Source organism: Parambassis ranga, chromosome 5 (genome assembly GCF_900634625.1).
Source record: "Parambassis ranga chromosome 5, fParRan2.1, whole genome shotgun sequence".
NCBI classification, from domain to species: domain Eukaryota; kingdom Metazoa; phylum Chordata; class Actinopteri; family Ambassidae; genus Parambassis; species Parambassis ranga.
The window spans coordinates 16,517,643-16,544,448 of NC_041026.1; the positions used below are offsets into that span (position 1 = coordinate 16,517,643).

Here is a 26,806-nt window from a genome sequence, read left to right on the forward strand (position 1 = left end):
TACAACAGACTTTTCTTTAACAAATCTATAAAAGAGTTTGAGGTTTAATTAGCATACACAGTTAAGTTTAAGAGTTTTATGTTTTATATTGTTAATAAAACTCAAAACATTTTGGCTTCACATGGAGAAGCAGATTTTTTTTTCTTTGACATATATATGTGTAATCTGGTAAATAACAGCAATTAAGCCTATTTTTAATGTTAATTTCATGTCAACACTGTGCAGCTTTGGGCACAAATGCAGGTGGTGCATGTGTAAATTTGAGCAACTATAGAACCACTGTTAAAAGTAAACAGGATAGTAATAATATTGGGTCTATAAACCACTCGTGTTCATCCTGTTGTATGAATGTTTTTATCTGTCTCTCCACCCTGCAGGCACCAAGCAGAATGTCTGCACACACAAGCTGGAGTTTTTCTTTGCCTTCACATTTGTTATCTGACCTTTTTTCTCTGGGTTCTGTAAACCATCCTGACATAAGTTGTAAGTATTGCCACTAGTTTAACAATTGATTTTCACACATGGTCACAGATCTCAAAGTCCAAATTTCTGAATTGAAATCTATATGTCTGATGTTTTCCTGATTACACTGACAGCTGTGAAAAGTTGACTCATAGGGCTGAACATATTCAAATTCACAGACAAAAAAAAGCAGACCAATGAAATATATAGTTTATTTACACGAGGACAAGTGTATACATTTTAGGTATTTTAACAGAAAGGCACTTAATCAAATACTCAATAATGCAAATTATTGACGAGAATAAAGACATTTTAACTGGGTAGAAGGCACATTCAAAAAACCCAAACCACACAGGGACTAACACAAACATACCAACACAACATGAGGATACAAAGTGACAACATGTGATTAAAAAAAATCTGATGAGCATGGTTAAACTAATCATCAAATGTCAATAAAGCTTTGTAAGATCTACTAAAACAGGAAGTAGAAAACAGAAAAGACAGACTGGTTTGCAGATTAACAAAACAAGACAGACACGTCAGCTATTCTCCTCAAATGGCAGAGAAAAACCTTGAGATGAGTGATGCTGGTGTGATGACATGATGAAGGACACAATCACATCCAGTTCTGGACAGTGAAAAGTCTAGAAACTAAAAAAGTAAGGGATTATCTGAAGGAAATGGAGAAACATTCTACATATTAGTGTGAAAAGACAATCTTTCCCTTCAGTCACCAATTGCTGTTTCAGAGCGAGCAGACTGGCGACTTAAAATCATTCCTACTGCATAGAAAGGTCTGAAAAAAGAATAAACATGTACACTTAGATGTTTGTTCCTCCCGAGTATGTTGGTCAGCAGGCTACACTTTTAACACAACAAGTGCAGCGAATGAGCAGGGGACAGCTCTTCTCTTTTAGTTTCTCCTTTCCACAATCGTCCTGTCCGTGGAATGTATGCAACCTGAGTGTGTGCACCTTCTCTCTTACAACTCAGCTAAACTGCACCCATCCTGACTGGACAGCGCCTTTACTGGAGCTGCGGGGGAGAGGGTGGCACAAGATGAGAGGTGCTGATGATGATGATGATGATAAAGGGAGGAGGAACAAAACAAAACATGGATGTGATGTGATGGGACGAAATGGCACAGAGAAGCTCACAGACAAACTTACTTGGAACTTGCAGATGTGAAGTCTCCCCACAGGTCAGTGTTGGGCTGGGCTGCAGGGACGGGGGAACCAAGGTCTAAAAGTGGAGCTGCATTTGGAGGGACAACAATAAAATTACCATCAATACTGTTGGCAGCCTGTCCAGTTAGAAAATACTGCGAGAAGCAGGATGATCACCGGTGTGAGTCTGTACAGCTGAGACGGTTGGCTGTCCTCCGGGAGGTGGCAGGATGCCTCCCGGCTTTCCTCCTGGTGGAGGAGGGAGCAGTCCCCCAGCCACAGGCCGCGGTTTGGTACCAGCTGCATCCTTCTTCTTAATGTTCTGTGACATAGTAGTAATTTATATTCAACTTGTATCAACTTATGACAACATGTCACCTCATCATGCAAACATGCTCACCCCAATGCTGATCTTTATGGTCTGTCCCTCTTTGAAGCTCAGGTCCAGTTTAGGGGCTTCGCTCTGAGTGGCCTCCAGTTTTGCGAGCTCACCTTCTTGTTTGACCCACCTTTAGTGTTTAAAAGCAACAATTATCACTGAAAGAGTTTTGGACATAGTGATCTATATTTAGATCACTATGCAGTATAAAGATACACAGTTTTGTTTGATTATGTGCTACAACAGTTTTCTAAATAGAGCTGGAACTATCTAGCCCAGTGGATGTGAAGTTTATTCTAATTAAGGAGAATTTCTGAGCAGTTTTCTATATGTAATATGTTTTTTCCCCTTTGCACTGTGGATGTAATGATTAATAACTATGTTAAATGGTTGAGAAAAATAATAACAAAGAGAATATTTTCACTCTGTGAAGTGGTTTTCATACACAATTAAACATCATCACACAAATTTCCCAGATATTTGGTGCCTCAACACAACCACACTGTTTTAAAAAAAACAACATATTTCCACTTTTAACATTTAATACCTAATAACAGTAGTATTTTCTACTAAACTGAGTGGCAAATCCTAACACTGTAAAGGTCGTGTCATGTTGATGTGCAGGTCACACTTTGAAGAGCTTGTGTAATCAGAGGTGACTTACTTAAAATGGTCTTGCAAAGCAACATTGAAGTCAAATGAGTCTCCACGATCAGCAAAACCCAGACCGATAAAAGCATGGCGCCCTTTAAAAGGAAACACAGGGACAGAAAAGGCATTAGGATATTTAATGGCTTTAAGTAAATGCAAAGTATAATTCAGACAGCCTGTGTGGAATTGATCTTCTAAGTCAGGTTTCCTTCTAACTAAACCATAACTTCTTGTTATTTTGGATCATTTCCTTCATCACATATTTCTTTTATTATTTAATGTAATAAATGCCATTTTGTGCCTCATTCATGATTCTGTTTGTGTATGTTCTGTCTGTTTCTAAGCATGAACCTGGAAGCCACAGGTCTATTTGTAAAAAACACATCTGTGGTAGAACATGATTTGATTCTGTGACTTCCCACTGACAACATATTCAAACATCCTGACATCATATGATCCGCAACTGTCTTTATAAAACTAGCTGACCTAGAGGTCTATGTTTGAATTGATCTCATTCTGATTAAATTGCCTTACCGTTTCCATCCTCTATTCGGATCACAAAATACCTGCTGGAGTCTGTGACTGCTTCAACTGTACAACCTGGATACTGTTCGACTGAAGCTTGTGCAAACAGCTCCCCTGCAAAGAACACAGCAAACAGAACCTAGGGTTATTTCCTGTAACTGGAACTATAGCAAGTAAAACTGTCACAGCAACAGCAAACACAAGGTCTCATTATGGTGACATAATCATAGTTTTCCTTTAATAATACATCCTACACTCCATCACTAATAAATGGTTATGTTGGCTTTCCCTTCAATCTGTCCCTTCTACTCCCTTTAAGATTTGCCACAGGCAGGTTTTATTATAATGTATGCCAATATGTTGCGAGACTCAGTTTTGTGCCACCTGAATATCAACGCATTTGTTCTGTAGCAGGTACAACATTAAACACAGTAACTACTGCAGTGCCCTTCTGTTTTGTGGCTATCGATGCCTCACCCTATAATCCAATAAGAATATAATGCTCACCTGTGTTTCTGTCTTCTAGCTTGATGTAGGCCAGCTTTCCTTTGGCGGTGATTTTCATTCTTCCACTCCATGCAGGTTCATCCAGCTTCCAGTCAGCAGCTCTACAAAAACAGGAAACTCTTCAAAAAGCTGACTCCATCAGTGTTTTTACACAGACAGGCAGCAAGAGGAAGTGAAATTAAAAGCTTACCGTTAAGACTAAAATGACCCACACATGTAAACACCGAGCACCCTTATTGTGCTGACAGCTGAAACACAGTCCTGACCTTCTGGCTTATTTTGATACACATTAATGAAAATGAAAATCAACTGAGAAAACTGAAATACAGCTGAAAGCTCCAGAAAAGTGGAGTTTTAGCAACTTTTAAAAACTCTGCAATAACCAACTAATGTGCATTAATACTGTGACGCCATGGAAGAAAAATAAATTACTATAAGAGTAAACACAAAGGATATTTAAATACATAAAATTAAATAACAAGTCACGTACTCTTCCTTGACACCTGAACAATTCACACACACATACTTCCATTGTCGGACAAACATTTTTACTTGACAGCAGTGTTGCAAAGTCCTACGATTTCAAATTGTAGTTCTATAAAACTTAAAGTAAACCACTGCAGGTGTCAGGCGCAGGGAGGGACTGAAAACCTTGGTCTGTTGTGGTCTACTTTCTGTCATCAGATGAAGTTGCGGAAAGTTGTTTCGTAATAGCTAGGTTTAACAGCTTGCTAGTTAGCTGGCTAGCAGAAGTTTCAGCAGTGTATCTAACCCCTGTAGACTGTACTAACTAGCTCTGTGGGCTGACCACACATAAATACAGTTCGTAAAAAAGTAACCGCGTCCTGGTAACTTGCTGTTCGACAATTGGTGTATTAGATTAGCCGACACTTGTCAACTCGACAGGTTTAAAAACCTTTCTACGTATCTGAGCCCATCTTACCGATATCCACGGTTAGAGGCCCGCGGCGGGATCCGGTAAACATGAACCTCTGGCTTTACACAGAGCATGGACTCATAAGTGTTGTCTTCTGCCATTTTGTCAAGTTTCACTAACCAAAAAACTATTTCCGACTTTCAATGGACACCTCTGCTGCTCGGCTACTCAAACAGAGGAGCTGTGAGGCTGCGAGCAGACAGCGCCGCCTCTGGCCAGGATGTTCCAGCACACGCTGATCACTTACACTTCTAAGACAGAGAGGGATCTTTCTTTCTTCTTCTTTCCATGAAAATGATGTGAAAGTAAACATGTACCTCTTTGTATTTTCCTGCACAGTGCTTTAATGCTACACAAACACAAAAAGTGGAATAAAACAGAAGTTGTTGGAGTAGTTCCTTGACTGCATCAGGGGGATGTTAGATTACACAAAGCAAGACTTATTGCAGTAATTATAGTTTAGAGATGAATTAGGAATACAACCTTGAAAGCACCAGGCTATACCACTGTAGATAGAAACTTTGTCTTACAGAGACTGAATTTTGTTATAATTGTGGATTTTATGAGGACAACAACCAAGCTGATAAAACAGCCTTTTAAATAAAATATCTTTGCATCCATGCATCAACCCCTATGCACCAGCTCCTTGATTTTATCACCTGTTATCTACAGTCATAGTATGAGACTAATGTGTAAATGTATAGGTGGTGCTCTGTCAGGAACCCCCCACCCACAACTGTAGGCCACAAACTAATCACCTCAATAAATATAGATTACGTTTTCCCAACACACCATGCTGTTACAGATGATTAAAAAACAGACACAATAATCTTTCTTATGTGTGTTTATTAAAGGGTATTCAAACTCCATTAGTTTTTCAAGTTTTAAAACAACATTAACATCAAACTAGACAGGTGGTTGTGAATGATGCAACCAAGCATTATGGATCAATCACACAGGTACATGAGAGGACTGATTTATCTATTCTGTTACAGTAACTCAACCAGATGCCTTGGAAATCTTGTATCGGGGGAATATTTTCTTGATGGGATAAGTCCAAAGCCAGCTGACAAAACTGCATGTCGCTCCAACAGACTACAGTGTTTCTACTGAGCTGATGCTAAACTTGTATTTCTCACACAGCTACAAAGGCAGGAATAGTATCTCTATAAATATGGTGCCTCTAGCCATAGCTGTGCAGTAACTGCAGTTTAATGTTACTCATATTTGCAGTTCATTTCTTACCGACAATATTGTAAAATAGTTAAATTAGTGGATTTAATGACAGCTAATTTTATTTGTATAAATTTTAGTCAGAGCACCATTATGAAACATTTCCATTAGAAAAGCATAAAGGCCACCTGACAGAGCCAAACTTGCTGTCAGACACAGCTGTAAACTCTGCCTCAGTTCTATAGGATGTTCTCAGTGAAATCTCATTAAATCCATCAAAAGTTCACAAACAACAGGATTCACCAGCTTCCACAAGTGCATGATGCTATTGAGATGACATTTTTGAATTAAGGCGTAAAAGTGTTCAAAGTTTCAGAACCTGCTTTCCAAGCTCTTATTTTTAATCCATATCAAATAAGAAGACAAAAATTGTAAAATCCTGTTGTGTGAAAAATCACTAGAGGATGACATTCAGCAAAAACTGGGCAGTGGAGTTTGGCATTAGGCTATAAATATTTGGGATTTTTAGACAATTTTCCCTGACACTGGCAGAATAATGAATGGCGTCATCAACTACTCTTACACACGGGGCATTCATTTCTGAATATTTTACAAACTCTCATTTTAATAGCACACAGTCAGTCAATGTTAGTGCAACTGGTGCAAAAAACACAACAAAATGTTCTGTCGAGGGAAGGTGCAGTGAAGTTTCAAATCATTCTGTTAAAAAAACAGCAAAGCGACACACAGGGACATTTATGCATGATCAATTTAGACCTTCAAGTCATTACTTTTGCCAATTTTATAAAAATTTATTATAAGACCAACATTTTTTTAACTATGCAGGCTACGTCATCTAGTCTCTTAATCTCCTCTGAAAACAGAACACATGAAATAACAATGGTGTTTAAAAACAAACAAAACAGAGACACAGCACATTTAATTAGGCAAACACAAAAAAAGTCCAGGGAGCGATTTCATTATTGCTTAAATAAGCTTGGATTTAGTGACGCTGTCCTTCGGATGTATAATCTTTGGCCATGGGCTGCGTGCCCACCGGGCATTTCTTTCATAGCCGTCAGTGCCAAACAGAGGCCTGTGGACAGCGGAAAGTTCTGGCCTGGGCCACTGAAACCGCTTTCATCTACACATCATTGGGCACTATGCTCTTTTATTTAAAAGGTTAAATCAGTACAGCTGTCATCGCCTTTCCCTTAAGCTGCTGAACACCCAGTAAACTCTCAGCACTGTCAAGCACTTAATTTCCACTAAACCCAACAGAGAGAGCCCAGCGTCCCGGTGGACACCCAGCCATGATCCACGCTCCATCAACGGAAAGGCCGGCTCGTTTGTTTGTGTGCCTCTGGAGAATTCCCACAGAATCACAAGCTCAGGTTCTCCCTGAGGAGACAAGACACCTGGTTCCCTGGCACTCGACCGGCCGATCAGCCTAAAAATCGCTGGGCACCTCATGGTTAATCAAAGTATCACAGTGTGTAGGGATGTGAGGCAAAAGCCTGTTCACGTTGTAGAACAGAAGGGGGTTTCTGATATTTGGCTGATCTCTGCCAGCCCCCTGCATGGTTCCACAGACAAGGCAAGAGGTGAAGACCATACCAGTCAGCAGAGCAGAGAAAGGGTGGAAAAGTTCATCTACACCCAAGCTATGTCTTCATGTTTTCAATGTCTCACAAATGTTACGTTGTTCCACCCTCTTCTCGTCGTGCCACACTGCCACCCTACATGCCCCGTCAGGGAGAAAGCCTTTTCCTTGCAGCAGTCAGCACCTGTTTATCTGCAGAGTCTGAAGCCTGGGGTGCCGTCTGGGCCAGTGGGCTGGCGGATCGCATGATTGTGTGGACGAACTGGTTCTGATGTTTGCTGCCCCCCTGTACGAGCAGGCCTGAAGAAACGAGGAGAAATAGGAGTAAATTACAGTCTATTCCATATTTAGAATTTCAGCTTCTATTTTGCTAACATGATGTCATACCTGTCCTGGCTTGAATTGTCCTGAGGTGTCTCTTCAGAAGAAGCGCTACCCAAAATTCTTTTTCGTGCCTCTGCATACTCTGCCTCCCGCTGGGCTAAAGACTTCATCTGCTGCGAGGGCCGAGACGAGGACGCAGGGTTACCTGTGGTACCATTATTGGAAGGACGCTTTAAAATTCTAATTTGTGGTGGTGGTGCTGCAGGCAGAGAGTCATCCTGGATTACAATAGCAGTGCGCACAGGGGAACCACTCGATTTCAAACTGGACTTCCTGCAACAGAAAATGTGAGTGACTTATGGGAACAGTGTTTAATTAAACAGATTTAATACACGTTTTGATTTCTTACTTTGCCTCCTGATTTATTTTAAGCTTTGCCTCAAGTCTTCTTTCGATCTCCTGAAAATACACACAGTACTTTATTATATATTTTGACAAATTCAGTACAAGTTACTATCATATATATAATATATGAACTTTGGTTTTTGTGTTTATTTTAGGAGGATAGAGGAAAGTGGATACAGATACATTAACACACACATCTTTAGTGGCAAAAAGTCATCATTAAAATGTAGCATTTGGACTAAATTGTGCAAATGCATCATATAGTAACACTCCTAAATCCTTCCATGTAAACTGGTTACATGTTCTAAGCACAGAAACACTGAACAAACTGCACTCTACTGATTCACCTCAGTGCAACCTGTCACTTCCGCAATGGGCGGTTCTTAACAATGGCTGAAAGTCGACTATATAAAAATATAATTTGTTTATGGATGATTCGCTGGTTTTCTCTACAACCAAACACTATCTTTGTTGAACAAATGTAATAGCATGAAGGCTGACTTAGTTCAGTGTCGTTGTGGGACAGCGGGGCCTGCAAGATTCAGCCAGGTTTAGGAAAAAACAAACAAAAAGAGACGTTTGTGTGTCTGCTTGCTGGTAAAAGTAACATCAGGTTAACTAACGATGCAGCCTTGTTCAGCACAGTGTAGCGTTAATGTTCTCACCCCGCTGTCCGCCGCCTCTTCCCAGCTCTCAGCAACCTCTTCATCCTCCATGTTTAGCAGGACTGTTGGCTGGCTGGCTGGCTGGCTCCCCCCTCGCTCGCTGGACCGGCTAACTATGTCCCCTCAACACACGGGGCATGGGGCCGAGCTGCACAATCGCAGACTCCGAGGAAGCTCAGTCTCACTGAGGGTTTTGTGGACAGATGCAGGCTGGATGAACAGAGTTGCAGACCTTACCTTGGCCGCGTGTTGTGGTTTAGCCTGTTAGCTTAATGCTTCACTGAGGGCAATCCCCTCTGGCTGTCTGTTACTTTAAATTTGGCGTCACGTCCACGTCGGTAAACCAACACCGACCACTACTGTTCAGACAGAAGAACAACTCACTGTATTTTTTATTCTATCGACAGCTGTTAGCTAATGTTTGACACCCAAGCTCAGGTTAAACCATTAAAACTGAAGAAGGGAAATGACGTTAGCTCAGAATTGTAGCGTCAACTTTAGTTAGCTTCCAATATAGTGGGAAGAACAGGGCCGGTGTTTTGCTAAAAAGTGATCTTCTGCCAAAAACTGATTTCCGTCACGGGAGCGCGCATGGCGCCTTGTCATTTATAACGTTAACAAAATCAATATTAACGGCCTGAGTCCAGCGCCTATACAACAACACTTCAGGATACAAAAATAAACCACCAACGTCATCAAAGGTATGCATTTGATGACGTCAAAGATGACGTCTTTGTTATTTAAAAAATGCAGATCTTTATATTATTAATAATAAAATGTATATTTTTAATTAAAAATAAATAACAAGACGTCATCAAAGGTATACCTTTGATCTTTGAAAATAACGGCAAAGCCATTATTTTTGCTGCACAAAATAAATAATCATCTTTGTTCATATTACTGTGGTGTTATTCAGCGGAATGTTGTGGGTAGTTAAATTTATATGAAAAATTTAAATCTTACATTCACAAAAAAAGATTTGGGCCGGATCATATGTGTTTTGGACATCGTGGAGGTGTCATTGAGCTGGGCCAAAATAGTAGTCAAATGGGGGTGAGGCTAACTGACCGTAAAAAAATGCAGATCTTTATATTAAAAAAAATCAGGTCCTTTCAAGTCATCTGTTTCAAGTCTAAGTCATGAAAGCCAAGTCAAGGTTTCCCTGTTAATACAGTGCACCACTGTGTCCTGACGGCCCATTACCTTTATTTTATTCTTGCTGATAAGAATAGGAGCAGGTGGCTATGTGCACTGGCTAGGCGAGGCTAACGCTAGCAGGCTAACAGGAGCTAACCTGCCTCATTACAATATGGTTTAATGCCGAAAACAACTCTAACTCTCCGTGTCTTTGTTCGGAATCTCCTTATGTCCATTGTTTGTGGGGAGGCAGCAGAAAGGCAACAACATGTCGTCAGACAAATAATACCGTCTACTGTAACTGTAACTTTTCTAAGTTGATTCAACATCATATTACCGTCACCTGGGGCCATGTGACAAAACAGTAAGGCTTTAGGACTTGGATGACACTGACGTTACCTCCTCCAGCTTCGACCAGCACTGACGGTTCTTTACGCTCGCTCGAAGAAAACCACTGGCTACGTTAGTTCCGTTACTATAGTAACGGTATTGCAGCGCTGTGGTAACCAGGTAACCAGTGGCGTGCTACGCCTATGATGGATGAGACCAAACAGCTGTAGCTCAAGCTACAGACACTCGGCGTTGTAGCGCCGTGCGCGCTCCCGCAACGGAAATCAGTTTTGGGCAGACGATCACTTTTTGCCACAACACCGGATCTTGGCATAGGCGACATAGGCGGTTGCCTAGGGCGCCACCTGCTGGGGGAGGGGGGCGTCGCTGCAGGTAGAGAGTCCACGAGATTTGCTGGTCCCGACGCAAATCCCGCGGGAACAGGAGGGAGCGGGTGGTCAAGGAAAAAACACACCCGCGCTAAGGTTGAGTCAGAGCGGCGGAGCGGAGAGAGAGGTGAGGAGTCAGGAGCCGCGGGTCATAAGGTTTAAGATGGTCAATACAAAGTCCAAACTACTGACAGAGAGCTGAGAGGGAGGGGAGACTATGACTCATATTTATTAATTTATTAATAAAAGCTTTGTAATCTATTGTCTTCTTCATTTTTACTCTCATAACTCTCATAGCCTAACTCATAAATATTAACAATTTCCCTTAGGGAATAATACAGTATGTCTATCGATTATATCACCACAATGGCTCTGGGTAAGATGAAACAATATTTATACTTTAACAAATGTAATATACGGTATTTACATATGTGTCACGGTGACATTTAATAAAAAGTGACACGTTTCGAACTACAAAGTTCAGGTGGTGGTGAGTTCAGGTAAAAACCGTTAAACCAGCCACCATACTGCTGCGCTGGAATCCGAGAAAATCAAGCGCCACATCCGTTTATCTTTGGTTTACGGGTCGACAATGAAGTAATATCTCTCTCTCTCTCTCTCTCTATATATATATATATATATATATATATATATATATATATATATATATATATATATATATATATATATATATATATATATATTGCATTAATGCATATTGCATTAATTTATGCAATACGACGACGGATCACTTTTTATTTAGAACATCACCATCACGGTGTTTCAGTGTTTATGTAGTTTTGTATGTGAGAAATCAAAAAATATTTCGCTTCATTAGTTAATTTCAAAATACGTGAATCAAGGAATAGTTTTCCTTGTATTTTCAGTAGTTTACAGGACGCTAATCATTTCAGGATAATTGAATCTTTCTTTTTTTTATTACACAAATGTTAACTTATTTACATTCAGCTGCAGTGACTTTGAAATGTTCATAATGTTTCCACAAACTAAAGACAACCATTATAACATGCATAAAATGCAATAACACTATTTAGTAACTCCCACATTTTCAGACCTCAGCCTGATACAGGTAAACGTGTACATTTATTCTATTTGTGCCAAATTAATTAAAGAATTGGGTCCATTTTCTATATTTTAAAAATGGTTATAGTGTAAGCCCAACATCCGGTGGGTATCGTATACAGCAGACTGCCCACAGCAGCGGGGGCGCAGTGTTTGTGACGGAGGACCCACCCTGGTACCACCGGTCAACGGCTGCTGGAGGGTCGCTGTGTTGCGGAGGACTCTGTTCACAGAGCGGAAGATGGCGACTGTTTGGAGGCTGCAGAGGAATCTCCGGAGCTGATACCGGGGAGGAGGAGAGATCCCCAGACATACTCAGATCCCCCGAAAAGAACACGTCTAAAACAACGGTATCAACATGGAAAAATGACAATATTTCAAGAAGGACCCTGAAAACGTGTCTGACGTTAGTTGAGCACAGAGCCTCTGATGAAGCTAACGTTAGCACAGATTACCAGCAGTAGACAAGATACCAGTTAGCTTGTTCGCTGGATGTGTGTATCGTTAGATGGGGCGGTTTCTCTGAAGGATGTCTTGTTGGCAAGACAGTTAAATATTTCCTTACGCTGTTAAGCAGAGACGTGTTAAATGGAATATTGTCGCTCTAACCGGCTAGCTACAGCCTCATTTAGATTGGCTAACGTTAGCTTGGGTGTTCATAAGTTAGCTAGCGGTTGCCAGTGTAGCATTGCTATATCCCCACAGGATCAAACGTTGAATTTATTAACATGAAACTGCCAGTTAGTCAGTGGAACTCCAGCTTGTAGTAAAAGCCATCATCGATTTAGCCCACTGAGATACGGCAAGTTTGATATATTTTGCACAGTAGCATTGGTTAGCTTTAGGTGATAATGAGCACTAGCAATCCTGTATTTTATGTGTGATGGCTATCGACAGTCGGCTAGTTACACGTAGCTAATGATATAAGTGGGACGTGCTATGTGGAGGGGGCAGCTGCACAACCTATAGAAGGCACCACCCGTTAAACAATGGAAGTAACAATTAAGCTTGCTAGGCGCTAAATGCCACACAAGTTAAAGCTCATTACTGGTTTGCATTGTCATTGGGCTTCCTGGGTCGAGGCAGATCTCCTTCAGTTTTGTTTTAAGCCTCATCCTCATCAAATTGTGTTTCAGGAGTCCAGTATAAGGCACGTATAAATGCATGTTTGAAATAGAATAAATTACCGCATGTAATTAATATTGTATAGCGTAACTGAAGCTGATGGTAACCATACTCCTGAACCGTTGTTTACATTACTAGCATGTCTCCTCATGTCTTAACAGACAATTATGTCCCGTTCCCTTGACAATGAAGATGGATACTTTGTTGCCATGGATACAGAGGATGATGGTACAGAGCCTGCTGGGATAACAGAAGAAGTAGAGGCAAAGATGGGGTCCTGTCCACAAGAAGGGAACATGGACACTTGTGCCAAAGGAGGAAGAACAATGGTGGAGTTGCCAGAAGAAGTTCTCGAATATATTCTGTCTTTCCTCTCACCTTACCAGGAGCACAAGACTGCTGCACTAGTATGTAAGCAGTGGTATCGTCTCATTAAAGGTATGGCCCCCTTTACTTTGTCAAAGTGAATCAGAAAATGGACTGGTTAGTGTCATTGTTGATGTATAAACTCATGACTCATGTTTTTGCAAATGGGGCCACATTTTCCTTTTGCTTACTTTAACTTTCTCTGAACTAGGTGTTGCGTATCAGTGTTACCATGGTTTTTTGAGAGCTGTTCAGGAGGGGAATATCCAATGGGAAAGTCGAACATACCCGTATCCAGGAACCCCCATCACTCAGCGCTTTTCACACAGTGAGTATAGCCGCTTTACAGTACAGATTTTAACAAAACAAACCAGTTTCCCATACGTCAGAAATGTAGTGCTTGGTATATAAAATGGCTTCTGGGCTGTGGAATTTTAGTGTACTCCTTCTGTGATTATGTGTGGGTTGGGCCTTTAAAACAGTTTTGTTAGTTAGAGACCTGACAGTTTAAAATGGGCATTACAGAGTTTTTTAAGATAATCTGATGGACAATGTTTGAAATGTGACTGTTTTATTCCTCACATTGATTCTCACTGCTGCATCCGTTGCCTCTATGGTTGATTTCTATTTTTCAGGTGCTTGTTATTATGATTCAAATCAGTCGATGTATGTGTTTGGGGGTTGCACTCAGAGTAGCTGCAATGCTGCCTTCAATGATCTATGGAGACTTGACCTCAACAGTAAGGAGTGGATCCGCCCTTTAGCCTCAGGTGAGAAATCTAACAAGCTGTTAAGACCAACAGGAAACTGAAATCAAAGCTCTTTTTACAACATCGAGCCCTGGTAACAAGTAACTCCACATGGTGCTTATGTAAGGGGAACTGTGGGAGGACATACTACATTTGTGAACACAGTAGTCAGATGGTTAATAGCAGCATCTCATTACACAGTATTTGAAGAAGTAATAAAAAACTGACAATGAAATTTGAGTGAAGCGAGATTATTTTATTGGTGTATTTGCATTTTATTGCTGTAAGCTTTGGGGCTTATCATGCTTTCATGAAATTACATGGGGAGGATTAAGAATACATGTCAACCCCTGTGAGTAGTGTCTGCTATGTGAGACTTGGTAATGGTTATCATAAAATTCATGGTTTGATTCATGGTCCTGGATGCTGTGAGCCATGTTCCTTTCTGTTCAACCATTTTTACTTGAAGCTTTTGTCGGTGTCGGCTCTCCTAATTGTTTTGTTAGATTATTGATGTAGAACATAATGCTTATTTATAGAAAATGTGATTATTTTTCTTTTTTTTTCTGCAGGCTCTTATCCTTCTCCCAAAGCTGGAGCAACTCTAGTGATGCACAAAGATCTGTTAGTGCTTTTTGGTGGATGGACTCGACCTAGTCCTTATCCTCTGCACCAACCAGAAAGGTTTTTTGATGAAATCCACACCTATTCTCCTTCAAAGAACTGGTGAGGTGGATTACAGCATTATTAGAGGGTGTGGTAGTGGCCATTGTGAAACTTATGTAATGTGTTATTTTTCCTTTTGTCCTCTCAGGTGGAACTGTATAGTTACTACACATGGACCTCCACCTATGGCGGGTCACTCTTCGTCTGTAATAGGAAACACCATGGTAGTGTTCGGGGGATCATTAGGAGCACGTCAAATGTATGAATATTTCATTTGTAATTGATTACACACTAAACAGAACAGCACTTGTTAGAAGGGCATCTAGGTTGTAGTGTTACACTTTATTGTTCCACAATAAAAACATTATTGTTGTTTCTAGGTGTTGGATGAGTGAGTATAGGCTTCACCACAGTGACCTCAGCAGCTCAGTTACAGCCACAGCTCATTGTACAAACTATTGTTAACACACAAAAATAGATGTGGAATCTAGTAACAAGACAGTAATATGCTGGACTACTCAGTTGGGATATGGCTTTGATGTTCGCTAGGAAGACAACCTATATTTGTAACTTGTCATGTAGTGACACCTCTGTTGGTTTTGTTTAGGAGTAATGAAGTCTGGGTTCTGGACCTAGAGCAGTGGTCCTGGTCCAAACCACCCATATCCGGCCCATCTCCCCATCCACGAGGAGGCCAGTCCCAAGTAAGTCCGCTTCGGATTTTTACCCAGATTAAAAAGCCAGGTTCTTTGGTTTGACAGCAAACTCATTTTATACGTGACACTAAACTTTCAGTCATTTAGGACTGCTTTCCCTTCTCTGTGCACTTAACCAGTTTGTGTTGTGCTATGTGTGAAGCTAACTGATGTTTTCCTCTTAGATTGTGATTGATGATCAGACATTGCTCATCTTGGGAGGCTGCGGTGGCCCTAATGCGGTAAGTTTGTGTTTATTTAGTATCAGAACATGCTGAGTGTGTGTGACTCACATTGACTACAGTTTTGTCTTACCCTGTAATTTAAAAGCTCCTTAAAGACGCCTGGCTCCTCCACATGGGTGTACCACCATGGAGGTGGCAGCAGCTGCAGGTGGAAAACGAAGAGCATGGAGCCCCAGAGTTGTGGTGCCACCCAGCTTGTAGGGTAAGTGTGTAAGTTAGTTGTGAGTCCCGTTCTTTGTGTGTGTAGCCTAATCAATGTTTCTTTCTCTGATCTTGTTCTTTTACAAGGTGGGCCAGTGTGTGGTGGTTTTCTCACAGGCTCCATCTGGCCGTGCACCACTCAGCCCAAGTCTTAACTCTCGCCCTTCCCCCATAAGTGCCACACCTGCCCCTCTGGGCCCTGAAGCACCTCCCCTACGCTCTCACTCTCCTGTTCGGAGTGGAGCTGCTGGTGTTGTCCTGGGAGCTGTGGAAGAGGCTCCATGTGTTAATGGTCGGTGGGGCACTCTGAGACCTCGACCATCAGTAAGAGGAGGTGCTAGAGATGGGAGCCCATCATCATCCCAGCAGCCATCTCCCTCACAGGGGCCAGATAGCCCACCTCTTCCTGCACTTCCTCCATTATTAAATGGATCCTCTCCATCACCTCGGACCAGCCCAGCCCAGGCTGCGTCTCCTCCCTCTCGCCCTCACCTGCCTGTCTCCACAGACTATGGCTGGGAGTCTCCTCCCTCTGCTACTCACCACCCCGAGGTTCCCAGCACTAATGGCCTGCATACACCTCCGTCAAGCTCCCCACGCACTCCCCCAGGAGCAGTGTCCCCCGCTGCCTTACGACGAGGGCTGGAGGCAGTAAAAAACAAATCTTCCACATCCTTACCATCCTCATCATCGTCATCCTCCCTTCAGACACAGGGGGCGTCTCCTGGAGGAGGTGGAGGAGGTGCAGGTCCTTCAGGAACCCCTCCATCATCATCCTCTAGCCCTCCACAGGCTGCTGGAGGTGATGGACATGCTATTCCACCTATTGCACGACGTCTCGGTCATCACCCGCCGCAGAGCCTGAACGTAGGAAAACCTCTGTACCAGTCTCTCAACTGCAAACCTATGCAGATGTACGTGCTGGATGTGTCCCGGGCCAAATCTGCTGGGGTGGTGTCCTGGAGAGTTTATGGGAATGGGACTCCTGCTGCAGTTACAGGGCCACCAGAGACCAGCCTTCACACTGTGGTACAGGGCCGAGGAGAGCTTATCATTTTTGGGGGCCTGATGGATAAAAAACAGAATGTGAAGTACTACCCTAAAACCAACGCCTTGTACTTTGTACGTGCTAAAAGGTAATGCAGTTCCAGGTGGATTTGGGAAGACGCTCCACCCTGTAACTACACAAGGGAACTGTCACACAAGGCCTTTTTCTTGTAGGAAGGATTTGGGGAAGAGGACATAATTATTGCTAGATGTTTCACTTCAGAAATTCACTATTCTCCTGTCTGCCTACTGCAAGCGTTCAAAAGAAAACACTTTAACTTCACTTTGATAAAAACATTTGCTTGAATGAGAGGTACTGTATGTGTGTGTGTGTTTGTGGCTGCAGTGATTGGAGGGAAATTGTTAGCCAAAAGGTGGACAGCCAACCAGTAACTCCTCTGTTTTTCTGTGTCATCCTCCTCTTGAACATTTCAAAGAGAGGAATTCTGGACGAGCGGATGCTGTCAACAGAAACAGTGACGACTACCTTGCTTTTTGTATCACTCTTTAAGCCTGCAATGTTTACATTGAAAACAGTGTGTGACTGTGTGTATGTGTGCGTGTTTGTGTGTGCACGGTGGTGGTTAAAAGTTGTTGAACAATGTGTGTCAGGGAGCCATGGCGGCTGAGACATGTGGCACTGTACTATAAATATAGTTAAACAATAAAGGCCTCCATGTCTGCTCTGTCACAGGCTTACAGTTCTTTGTGTTTGTAGTGTATCAAGCATCACTGCTGTTGTGGTCTAGAAGATCTTACCATGCTGTCCATTAGATGTACTAAATCACTTCATATAAGGTGAAGTTTCTCCAGCTGTCAGTGAATTGGGGAATAAACCTTTACAGCAATCTGGATGAGAGGCAAAGAAGAACATGCAAGGTGATAGATGTAAGTTCAGCTGTTACTAACTATCAGTTCTCTTCCTACAGCTGGCCTCCTGTTGATGTTATGGCTGTCCTCACTCAGCAGGGCTCCTGTCTTGTGGGTGGATCTCAACTTCACTTTGGGCTGCAGCTAGCAGGGCTTGTGTCTGTTCTGGTGTCCTGCAGCAGGCCAAGCACTATACAGCAGATAATAACCACACCATAAAATCCAAACATGACTGAAGATTGTCAGCCTCTGTCGCCAGCTGAAGTCCAAGATGTAGAACTGTGTAAAAGTGCGTCACTGGACTGAGAGCTGAATAACTTAAAGGACAACCACAACAGCAACTTGGTTGGCTTGCATGTAGGGAAACAAGACAGACTAGCAGTGACTGAACTTTCTATTTAAAAACTCAAATAATGTAGATATTATAATTACACTCGGTTTTAGAGTTTGATTCAGCACCAAATTTATACTTTTTTTTACAAAGTCAGACCCTCAAATGATTTAACTTCTGAACCATAAAATGATGATAATTTGTGGAAAAATTAAAAGGGAGCTTAGAGTAGCAATTAAATATAGCCCCAAATCAGGACTTCAATCTGCATGATCTCTATTTACAACTACTTTCTCTAAGGTTTTTTGAAAACCTCCGTTGTTGAAACTGAACTTTATTTGTAACATAGTAATGTAATGTTATGTAAAGAGCGGCCTCTAGTGGCTGTTTTGCATACAGCTTTAAAAGAAAAGGGGTCTGATGAGTCATGTGAAACATGAGCAGCATGATTTGCTGCATACCTTTTATTATACCTTTTATTCATAATTATAATAATTAATAACAGCTCAACCAAATGTATTTGTCTCCATCTTTGCTAAATTAATTTTGAGATTATTTTCATCAGCGTTATCTAAAGTAAACACATTGAGTGGACAGGTTTGTTTTGCTTCTGAGATTACTGTCTTTGGCAGATCGACCTTGTTTGGACAGCTCTCTCTCACTGGATCCTGTTCCCTCAGACGCTCCCGCCCCCATCCCTTTGACCAACAATAACCTTTTACCCAGAGAGATCCTATAGGAGCAGAGCAGGGGCAGTTCAGAGCAGAGCCATGTGATTCGTGCAGGCTCTGGGAAATGGTGAGGTGGCAAACAGGACTAGAAGTGTATTGGCTCTGACCTGAAGCTGGGGGAGGAGACTTTGACAATGAATGTGCTGAGAACACATGTTTACTATGATGGGGAGAGAGGAAGAATGGAGCTGCATGGGATCATTGAACACTGTGAGTTTCTGAATTAAGTAAGCAATTTCAAGATAAATAGTCTTAAGTGGGAAGGAAAAACAGCTGATGGATGGGTTTTCTGCTTGGTGTGTATGTGTGTCTCTGTTTGTGTAGTTGTTTGTTGGCTTGAATGAATTTGCCTGTTGTGCTGTGTGGTGTGGTCGCATCAGGTGATCTTTTTTGTGTGACTGTGTGCTCTAAGTTTGCTGTGAAATCAGGCTGTGTTTGTTTAGTTGTAGAGTTGAATGAATGAGTTTATGCATCCTGGTTTCCCAGCTGCAGGGAAACCAGGAAGTGAGCTGAAACCTGAATGTTTCCATTCTACAAGGATCATTTGACAGTGAAGGAAAAAGCTCTCGGAGGGGTTTTTATAAGCATGCCTAACCTGAACAACCTGACCGTTACAAATGAAAAATGTCTTTATTGTCTTGCAGATGGTGCCTTGTTTCCAAAGACAAACAATCAAGGAAGCTAACACGAGGCACTGCAGAAGGGAGACGCTGCTGTGTCAACAGGAAAACATGCACAACAGATATTAAGTTCACTGAAAAATCACTGTACTGTACCAAGTACCCCCTGTCTGACAAACTTAGCCACAGGATAAAACTGTTGACAAAAGGACTCTCAGGACAAACATCTTTTCTCAGGGATGACAAGCGCTCAGCTGCTGAGAGCTTCATCTGAAGAGTCCCTGTTTGCTGCCCAGTCTTCTCACAGGATGGCCTCCACTGTATCCACGCTCCCTCATGGAGTTTTTGGCCCCTCGTCTTCCCCTCGAGCTGTCTGGCCACCTCTGGACTTTGCCATGGGTGCTCTTGCCTGCTGTGCGGCGTGTGTGTTCACCAATCCACTGGAAGTCGTGAAGACACGCCTGCAGCTGCAGGGTGAGCTTCGTGCTCGGGGGTCCTACCAGAGACACTACAGGGGAGTCCTTCAGGCCCTCTGGGTGGTGGGCCGCACGGACGGGCTGAAAGGCCTGCAGAAGGGGCTCTCAGCCGGGCTGATCTATCAGGGAGTGATGAACGGTGTGAGGCTGGGTTCTTACTCCTACTGTGAGGCTCTGGGTATCACCTCATACCACGGGGGCAGCCTGCTGTCAGGAGCAGGAGCTGGAGCTCTGGGTGCCTTTATTGCTTCTCCTGCCTACCTGGTAAGTTTGTCAGTTTCCCCTTTTTGTTGCATTCTTGTGGTTTGTGGTGTTTTTTTCCTCTCCTATCTTGAAGTCGGGTTTACTTGATGCCTTTTGGGTGTAACAGTGCTACCTAAATTCTCCACTCCTGACCCCTCATCACACTGGGATTTTCTGTTTATTTTTTTAAAAGAACAAACAAAGCCACATGTCCATCTAATATACCCATTATATTGTTATGTTAATATCTATTGTACATGTGCCTGCCTGAGTCCAATTGGTCAAAAATTAGGAAACTGAAACCCCGTGCCACTGAGTATGGTTCACCCGATTAGATTACAGTCAGCCGTGCTCACACACAAGAAAACCACAAAGTTAATTAACAGCCAACACAACAGACATTAGGTGAAACATCAGAGAGAAAGATGATACTGGCTGTTATCCCCTGAAGTAAAGGTTTTAGCATTAACATTCAACATTCAAGCATTCAACGTTCAGTTCAGACACATTCAATACAGTCTGAGCTCAGTGTCTGCTATTATCCGATATCAGTTCATTGCTTCTATTGAGTGAGTGGCCTGGATCCTCAGGAACGTGTAAGATCATCCTGACTTTAATTAACAACAATGTAAAACTCAAGTGTATCCTTTACAAACACTACTGAATACATTCTGAATAAAATATACTTTAAAGCTAAAGATAATGTGCACTTCCAGCTTCATAAGACAAAATAAGTTCATGTTTTTTTTTAGCTGAGCTTCAGATGTTAAGTAAAAGGATTACCTACTTGTTATTTTCTACCTCAAACCTAATAGCTTCACGAGTTGTGTGAGGGATTCACGTGAGAAAGATGAGCCCTCAGTATTGTTTTAAGACATGCTCATGTGAACCCACTGAAAGGATATTATGTTATCACAGAGGAAAAGCTAGGAAACAAATGAGTGCTGTGAAAAAAAATAAACTCAATCTGTAAAAACACATAAAAGCAGCCCGGCTTGCTTTCAAACACATCTCATTTGTATCTGATCTATTCTTGTCCAGTATGAGGGCTTGTGAGGACAACATAACATACATGTTAAAACTGGGGTGGGTGCAAAATAAAGGTGCTAACTTCTAAGTTGTGTATCAGATCTAGACATAAATACCTGGAAATAAAAGCTAGCAAACATAATCATAATCATCTTTTGATGTCAAAAACCCAAATGTTTTTAGTCTATATCATAAATAAAGGAATTGGCCTCACCTGGGTCACAATAAAGCTTTGAGGCTCAAAATAGATGCATTTAATTTACTCTAAAACTGTCAAGCCTTAAAACATTTATCATGTTTGTTTTACTAACACATGTTCTCACATTTACACCAGCTTCAAATGTCACCATCCCCTGATATATGACACCTTTTGTATATACGTCCTCTGCATGATCCTCTCTTATACAGCCGCAGCGTTGTTGTTGTTTTTGTGCCTCAGCTGTCAGTCAATACATTTTAAACTTCCTGCACTGTCATGGAAAGGCAATATTGTCTAATGACATATCCAGGTCACTAAATTTACCCAGCCCACTGCTGCCAGAAATATACAGTATCATGTGGCTCCTCCTGTGTGCAGTCATAGAGGGAAGGAGGGCTGAAGGTTATTTTGTGTACACTATAGGATATACAGTAGGAAAATGAGTGGTCCTCTCACAATCCTCTATGTTTCAAAGCTTCTTCATCTGCTATCTTTTACGGTCTTCTACACATTTCTCTGATTTCCACTCGTGTTCTCTTCTTGTTTAAATCTTTACAGTAGAATGGGTGTCATAGTGGCTTTGTGCATGCTTCAGGAGAGCAACAATGGTAGTTTGATCATTACAGTCGTTGCAGATGAATCGCTGAAGAATTTGTTTGTCCAGTTCCTGGCATATTATGTAACTAATACCTGGTAAACATTAGTAGCTGTAAAACTCACACACCACACCATGGAATCAAATTCAGACATCATCAAGACACACGTTTTGCCTGCTAATGGCAGTGTGGTGTGAAAAAGGAGAACACATTATGCACATAATGTACAGTAAAACGTGCATGTTGTGTTTCTTGTGTTTCACAGGTGAAGACTCATCTGCAGGCTCAGACTGTGGAAGCCATAGCTGTAGGTCACCAGCATAACCATCTGGTAAGAGAAACCATAATAGAATAGAACAGACTCTGTCATTGTTTTAGTTTTATACATTATTGATGTGCATCCTATATTATTTTACACACCTTTCACTCAATATGAGTCATCTTTGGGGTTTGAAACATGTGACTCCATACTGAAGTTTGGTGTCATCATTAACAGTGGGGCTAGTAAGACTCATTGATGACACATCAGTCTATAATTAGCAAATAATTTAACTAATATAATATCAAATATGAATATTGTGTTGATGTGTAATTTTGTCATCTGTGCACTCTACTACCTATCCACTTGGCATCAAAATTCCTATTATAATCACTCAGGGTTATATGAATGAAAAAGCTATTTTAATTGACCTCTAACTTAGTTTTTTTCCATTTCAGGGAGTGTCAAATGCCTTTGTTACCATCTATAGAAGAGAAGGTTTAGTTGGACTTTGGAGGGGTGTGAACGGGGCCGTGCCTCGAGTCATGGTGGGATCAGCTGCTCAGCTTGCAACCTTCACCTCGGCCAAGGACTGGGTGACACATTCTCAGGTACAAGTGATAACCAGCAGACATTTTTTACAGCACACCTTGAGTCACGCCACCAGCTGAAAGTCAGTTAGTCATCAGCTTTTTTTTTCTTTTTCTTCAGTGCTTTGCTCCAAGCAGCTGGTTCACTGCGTTAATAGCTGCTGCGATCAGTGGGGTTGCCGTGGCCATCACCATGACACCTTTTGACGTCATCAGTACGCGGCTCTACAACCAGCCTGTGGATGAGTTCCGCAGGGTGAGTTTGGGTAATTTACCATCACCTCATTGATCCTAAAATGAAACACGTGAAGACTTCTTTTCTTTGTATTCTCTGCAGGGGCGTCTGTATCATGGATTTTCAGATTGTATAGTGAAAGTGTGCCAATCTGAGGGCCTGTTAGGGTTATACAAAGGCATGGGCCCTGTCTTCCTGCGACTGGCCCCACACACAGTGCTCAGCATGCTGTTCTGGGATCTGATGAGGCAAGAGGCAGTGAAGAACAACCACACCTATGGAAGGAGCTGAAACACCCACACCTGCACTTTGTATGCCTTGCTCAGGTTGGCAAAAGATATCTGTGATCCATCACCTATTGAGGACTAACTTTAAAGGATTTACTCTCTTGCTAAGAGATTAAAAAAGTGTTTTTTTTTACATTTACACAGTCTTTAATACAAACTGGTTTACATGTAGCTAACCTTTCTGCTTTACACTTTCCTTGCTGTCACCCGTGAACTGGTGTGTAGACTTTCTCTTTGCAAACCCAAACAATAGTCCAGCTCATACATATTAATTCTTCACAGTTCTTCCTCATTGTTACCTAAACAAATGTCACATGTTGATAAAACTAACCATTATAGTACTGGTAGATAGACCATCGTCACAGTTCATCAGAACCAAGCTGTTCCTCTATTCCAGTCTTTGCAGCAAGCTATTGTGACTTCTTCTGCAGACACGAGGACAGTATCAGACATCTTGTATTGTATTGTTAAATATCACACTCCTGCATTACTGACCCAAGAAGCACAGAAGATGGATTCACATTTGATCAACATGGCCACGTGCTGCATGGAATGTTGAAGATGAGAAGTTTTTATCAAATGTATGAGGTTGTTAAACTAGGTTTGCCTTCTACTACATACTAAAGCAACCTTATAGACTTTGACTGATATAAGCAGCCTGTCAGTGGAGTGCAGACAACATGAGGAACAAGTCTGGATTATTAAACATAGCCTGTAGTCCCTGTTTATAATCCTGCTGTATGTGTCACAGTTTAATGCAAAATTCTAGTTGTGTTGGCTGTAATGAAAACATGTTGATATATTTAAGCCAAGCGTGCTGTTTAAATGTGATGTTTTTATTTACAAGAATAACTTACAGGTACATCAGGCCTTTTGAACGGCAATAAATAATAGCAATAAAGATTGTTTTGTAAAAAGTCTATATTTTTTCATCTTCTTGTCTCTTCAGGTCCTGTAATTATTTCTTTTTTGTTCTCTAAACCACTTGGTCCATCAGGGTTGTGATAGGAGCAGAGGGAGCACTTTCAGCTCCTCCAGCTTGGAGACAGGATCCCTGCACTGCACAGGAGCCTTCTCCCAGGTGGCCTTGTCTGGTAGACCTCTAAAGGGAATCATTAAGTGCCAAACCCCCTTTACTGGCTCCACCAACTCCACTTTAAGCTTCAGATTAAATTTTATAGCCCCCCTGTAGAAATATCACTTCAGTTTTGTGCATTTATATTTTTCTGTTTTTGTCAGTACGCATATTTTGATTGCCGTACCCCACAAAAACAACATAACTGCAGCTACTTCTAATCTTTTGTCATTCTCTTGGTTTGTCACTTCTTAACAAGACCTGGACTTCTCTCTTTTCACCTGACAGGATCACAGATTTAAAGGGAGTTTCTCTGTGTTGCATACACTGTGTCCGACTTTATTTTGATCACGTTAAAGGGTAAATCTAATCATAGGAGGACTTCCATCTTCTTTCATCAGGAGATGAACAGACTGCAGATAAATCACTGTTAACCATTGGACCTTTGGAGCACAAACAGGTTTGGGGATAAGGTGGTATCTGCCTTTGTAACAGTTTAGAGATTGGGGGAAAAGCATGAAGGAGGGATCATAGGAACTTTTCGTAGTGTCCTTGTTGAGACATTACAAGAAAGAAACGTAAGGATGTTTCTCCCCTTCTCGTGGATCCTAGGACCTGAATGGATGCTTTTTGATTCTATTGACTGCTTTCTTCGGGGTCAGTGGGCTACATGTTTCATGTTTTTTGTCATTGCAATAACACTTTTACTGAGTTTAGACCTGACATACTTTTAACTGTGATTCAAAGGTCTTGTAGGTGCATGTGGAGTATCAGTAATGTGCAGCCTGATGAGAGTTTACAACTTCATTGAAAAGTGCAGGTGAGTTTAACCTTTAAAAATAAGAAGAGCAAGTGTTGAGTCAGTTTGAGTGGAGTTACTCTATCTCTTCTCCATGCAGTGATTCTGAGACTGAAAATGAAGGTAACCTGAGGTCATCCTCAGTGAGCAGGGAAAGGAGCTGGAGAGCAGCTCTCCAGTTCTGGTCCCTGGCTGTCCTTCTGTCCATGGTGGGCTTGAGGGTTTCCTCCCTGATAGTGCTGGAGTTTTCTCTCAGAGCCATTTCTGTCTGGGCGTCAGCAGGAATGGTGAGTTCCTCAAACAAACAGAGCAGCTCATAACAATATATGAGTTATTCTGTGGAATCATTTTCATTCCTTCTCCTGTGTCTCATTTCAGGATGCTAGTGGCAGAGGTGTAGACTTGCTCCTGGTCCAATGCCAGTTTTCCCTGGGCTGCTGCCTCACCAGCATTCTGATCTTCCTCCATGAGGGGGCTCCACACAGCTCCCTCAGCTTGTTCTTGGCAGCTGCTCTGAGCTGGGCACTAGCGAGCTGCAGCCACAGTCTGTGGAGCCATGTGGCCAGACTCTTCCCACTGCATAGCACAGAGCGTTACTGTGGGAAGTGCATCACTCTCCTGACCTCTGGACACACCATACTGGCTGCACTGCAAAGAGCGGTTGTCTTGGTTTTTGCTCTTGCGACTGTGGCTTCCACCACCATGGTTTATGACCACTTCCTGTCCCAGAGGGATGCTCTGAAGTTCTGCACTCCACTGGCACTCTGCTACACTCTGCTGGTGTTCTCTATTCAAGGTGAGTTTTGGGGCAGCTGTTCAGGTCCCCAGAAATCCTAATTAACAGCCAGAAATGAATGTATGTTCAATAATAAAACAAAGTTAACATGAAACAAGCAAAAGACTTATGAACATCATTGCGTAACTTTTTTCATTCAGGGGATCAGCCCCAGCTGAAGGGCACAGAGACAGTCTTCCACACTGTAGTGGTTCGATTTGGAGCCCTGCTGGTGCTCATGATGACGGTGGGCTCGTGGTCTGATGTTCTCCACGTCCTCATCGCTTTTCTAGGAGAGGCACTCTGTCTGCTGCCTTCTCAGGATCTGCTGCAGGCGGTGCTAAAGGTCTGAGTTAATCATCTGGTTATTCAGTATAAAACTTATTGATATTTCCCAATAATGTTGAGAAATGTACAAACAAAATCTGATTTGTCATGCTTTATTTATAGGAAGAGGAAGAAACCAGCTCGATCAAATATGAAGAAAGCTCCGGTCACAAAAGAAGGAAATCATCATCACCACATGAGAGCTGATAGTACATCTAAGTCAAACATCAAGATGTGTTCACATTTAACATAACCAGAATTAAAAACTACTTTTAATGCCACATGCCACTTTAAAAGAGACAGGTTATCGATAAACATTGAGTGTAACTCAGTAGAAGTAACTTCATAAAGTCAAAGAGAAGATTAGAGATGATCAGAAAAGTGCAAATGCACATATATAAATTGAATCAAATGGCCTCCAGTCAGAAACGATATGATTAACTAAAATCACTCCTCATGCTCCAGTATATAAATGTACGAAGGTAAGCTTTGACAAAAATTATTAATTTTTGTTAATTGGTGTATTGGTGT

The 26,806-nt window shown here is 41.8% G+C and overlaps 5 protein-coding genes across 8 annotated transcripts; 3 read left to right on the forward strand and 2 right to left on the reverse strand.

The window, feature by feature from the left end:
• Positions 1–656: 656 nt before the first annotated feature.
• necap2 (NECAP endocytosis associated 2) lies at positions 657–4,818 on the reverse strand. Of its 2 annotated transcripts, none has more exons than XM_028406613.1 (8): positions 4,637–4,818; positions 3,694–3,794; positions 3,196–3,300; positions 2,675–2,756; positions 2,032–2,140; positions 1,809–1,953; positions 1,635–1,719; positions 657–1,534 (listed from the first exon to the last, which is right to left on the reverse strand). In XM_028406613.1, the coding sequence occupies exons 1-8, from the start codon at positions 4,729–4,731 to the stop codon at positions 1,492–1,494; spliced, it is 765 nt and encodes a 254-aa protein (XP_028262414.1). In that variant the 5' UTR covers positions 4,732–4,818; the 3' UTR covers positions 657–1,491. The 2 variants fall into 2 exon arrangements, with proteins under 2 accessions (XP_028262414.1, XP_028262413.1); XM_028406612.1 differs by having other exon boundaries at positions 657–1,500; positions 4,637–4,816.
• A 641-nt stretch (positions 4,819–5,459) lies between these two features.
• Positions 5,460–9,340, reverse strand: LOC114436388 (SUZ domain-containing protein 1-like). The gene is made up of 4 exons (XM_028406625.1): positions 8,801–9,340; positions 8,140–8,189; positions 7,794–8,063; positions 5,460–7,706 (listed from the first exon to the last, which is right to left on the reverse strand). Exons 1-4 carry the CDS (start codon positions 8,849–8,851, stop codon positions 7,595–7,597), a joined length of 483 nt encoding a protein of 160 aa, XP_028262426.1. The 5' UTR covers positions 8,852–9,340; the 3' UTR covers positions 5,460–7,594.
• A 2,561-nt stretch (positions 9,341–11,901) lies between these two features.
• fbxo42 (F-box protein 42) lies at positions 11,902–17,537 on the forward strand. 2 transcript variants are annotated; one of them, XM_028406576.1, is made up of 11 exons: positions 11,902–12,089; positions 12,826–12,889; positions 13,026–13,302; positions 13,442–13,558; positions 13,866–14,000; positions 14,552–14,705; positions 14,794–14,904; positions 15,253–15,349; positions 15,526–15,582; positions 15,671–15,787; positions 15,874–17,537. In XM_028406576.1, the coding sequence occupies exons 3-11, from the start codon at positions 13,032–13,034 to the stop codon at positions 16,924–16,926; spliced, it is 2,112 nt and encodes a 703-aa protein (XP_028262377.1). In that variant the 5' UTR covers positions 11,902–12,089; positions 12,826–12,889; positions 13,026–13,031; the 3' UTR covers positions 16,927–17,537. The 2 variants fall into 2 exon arrangements, with proteins under 2 accessions (XP_028262377.1, XP_028262376.1); XM_028406575.1 differs by lacking the exon at positions 12,826–12,889.
• Positions 17,538–18,880: 1,343 nt separating this feature from the next.
• slc25a34 (solute carrier family 25 member 34) lies at positions 18,881–24,219 on the forward strand. 2 transcript variants are annotated; one of them, XM_028406601.1, is made up of 6 exons: positions 18,881–18,975; positions 19,410–20,125; positions 22,194–22,259; positions 22,646–22,798; positions 22,899–23,033; positions 23,115–24,219. In XM_028406601.1, exons 2-6 carry the CDS (start codon positions 19,625–19,627, stop codon positions 23,301–23,303), a joined length of 1,044 nt encoding a protein of 347 aa, XP_028262402.1. In that variant the 5' UTR covers positions 18,881–18,975; positions 19,410–19,624; the 3' UTR covers positions 23,304–24,219. The 2 variants fall into 2 exon arrangements, with proteins under 2 accessions (XP_028262402.1, XP_028262403.1); XM_028406602.1 differs by having other exon boundaries at positions 18,917–18,992.
• A 739-nt stretch (positions 24,220–24,958) lies between these two features.
• LOC114435474 (transmembrane protein 82-like) lies at positions 24,959–26,482 on the forward strand. The gene is made up of 6 exons (XM_028405157.1): positions 24,959–25,031; positions 25,122–25,194; positions 25,274–25,460; positions 25,552–25,969; positions 26,110–26,294; positions 26,399–26,482. The coding sequence occupies exons 1-6, from the start codon at positions 24,959–24,961 to the stop codon at positions 26,480–26,482; spliced, it is 1,020 nt and encodes a 339-aa protein (XP_028260958.1).
• The last annotated feature ends 324 nt before the right edge of the window (positions 26,483–26,806 follow it).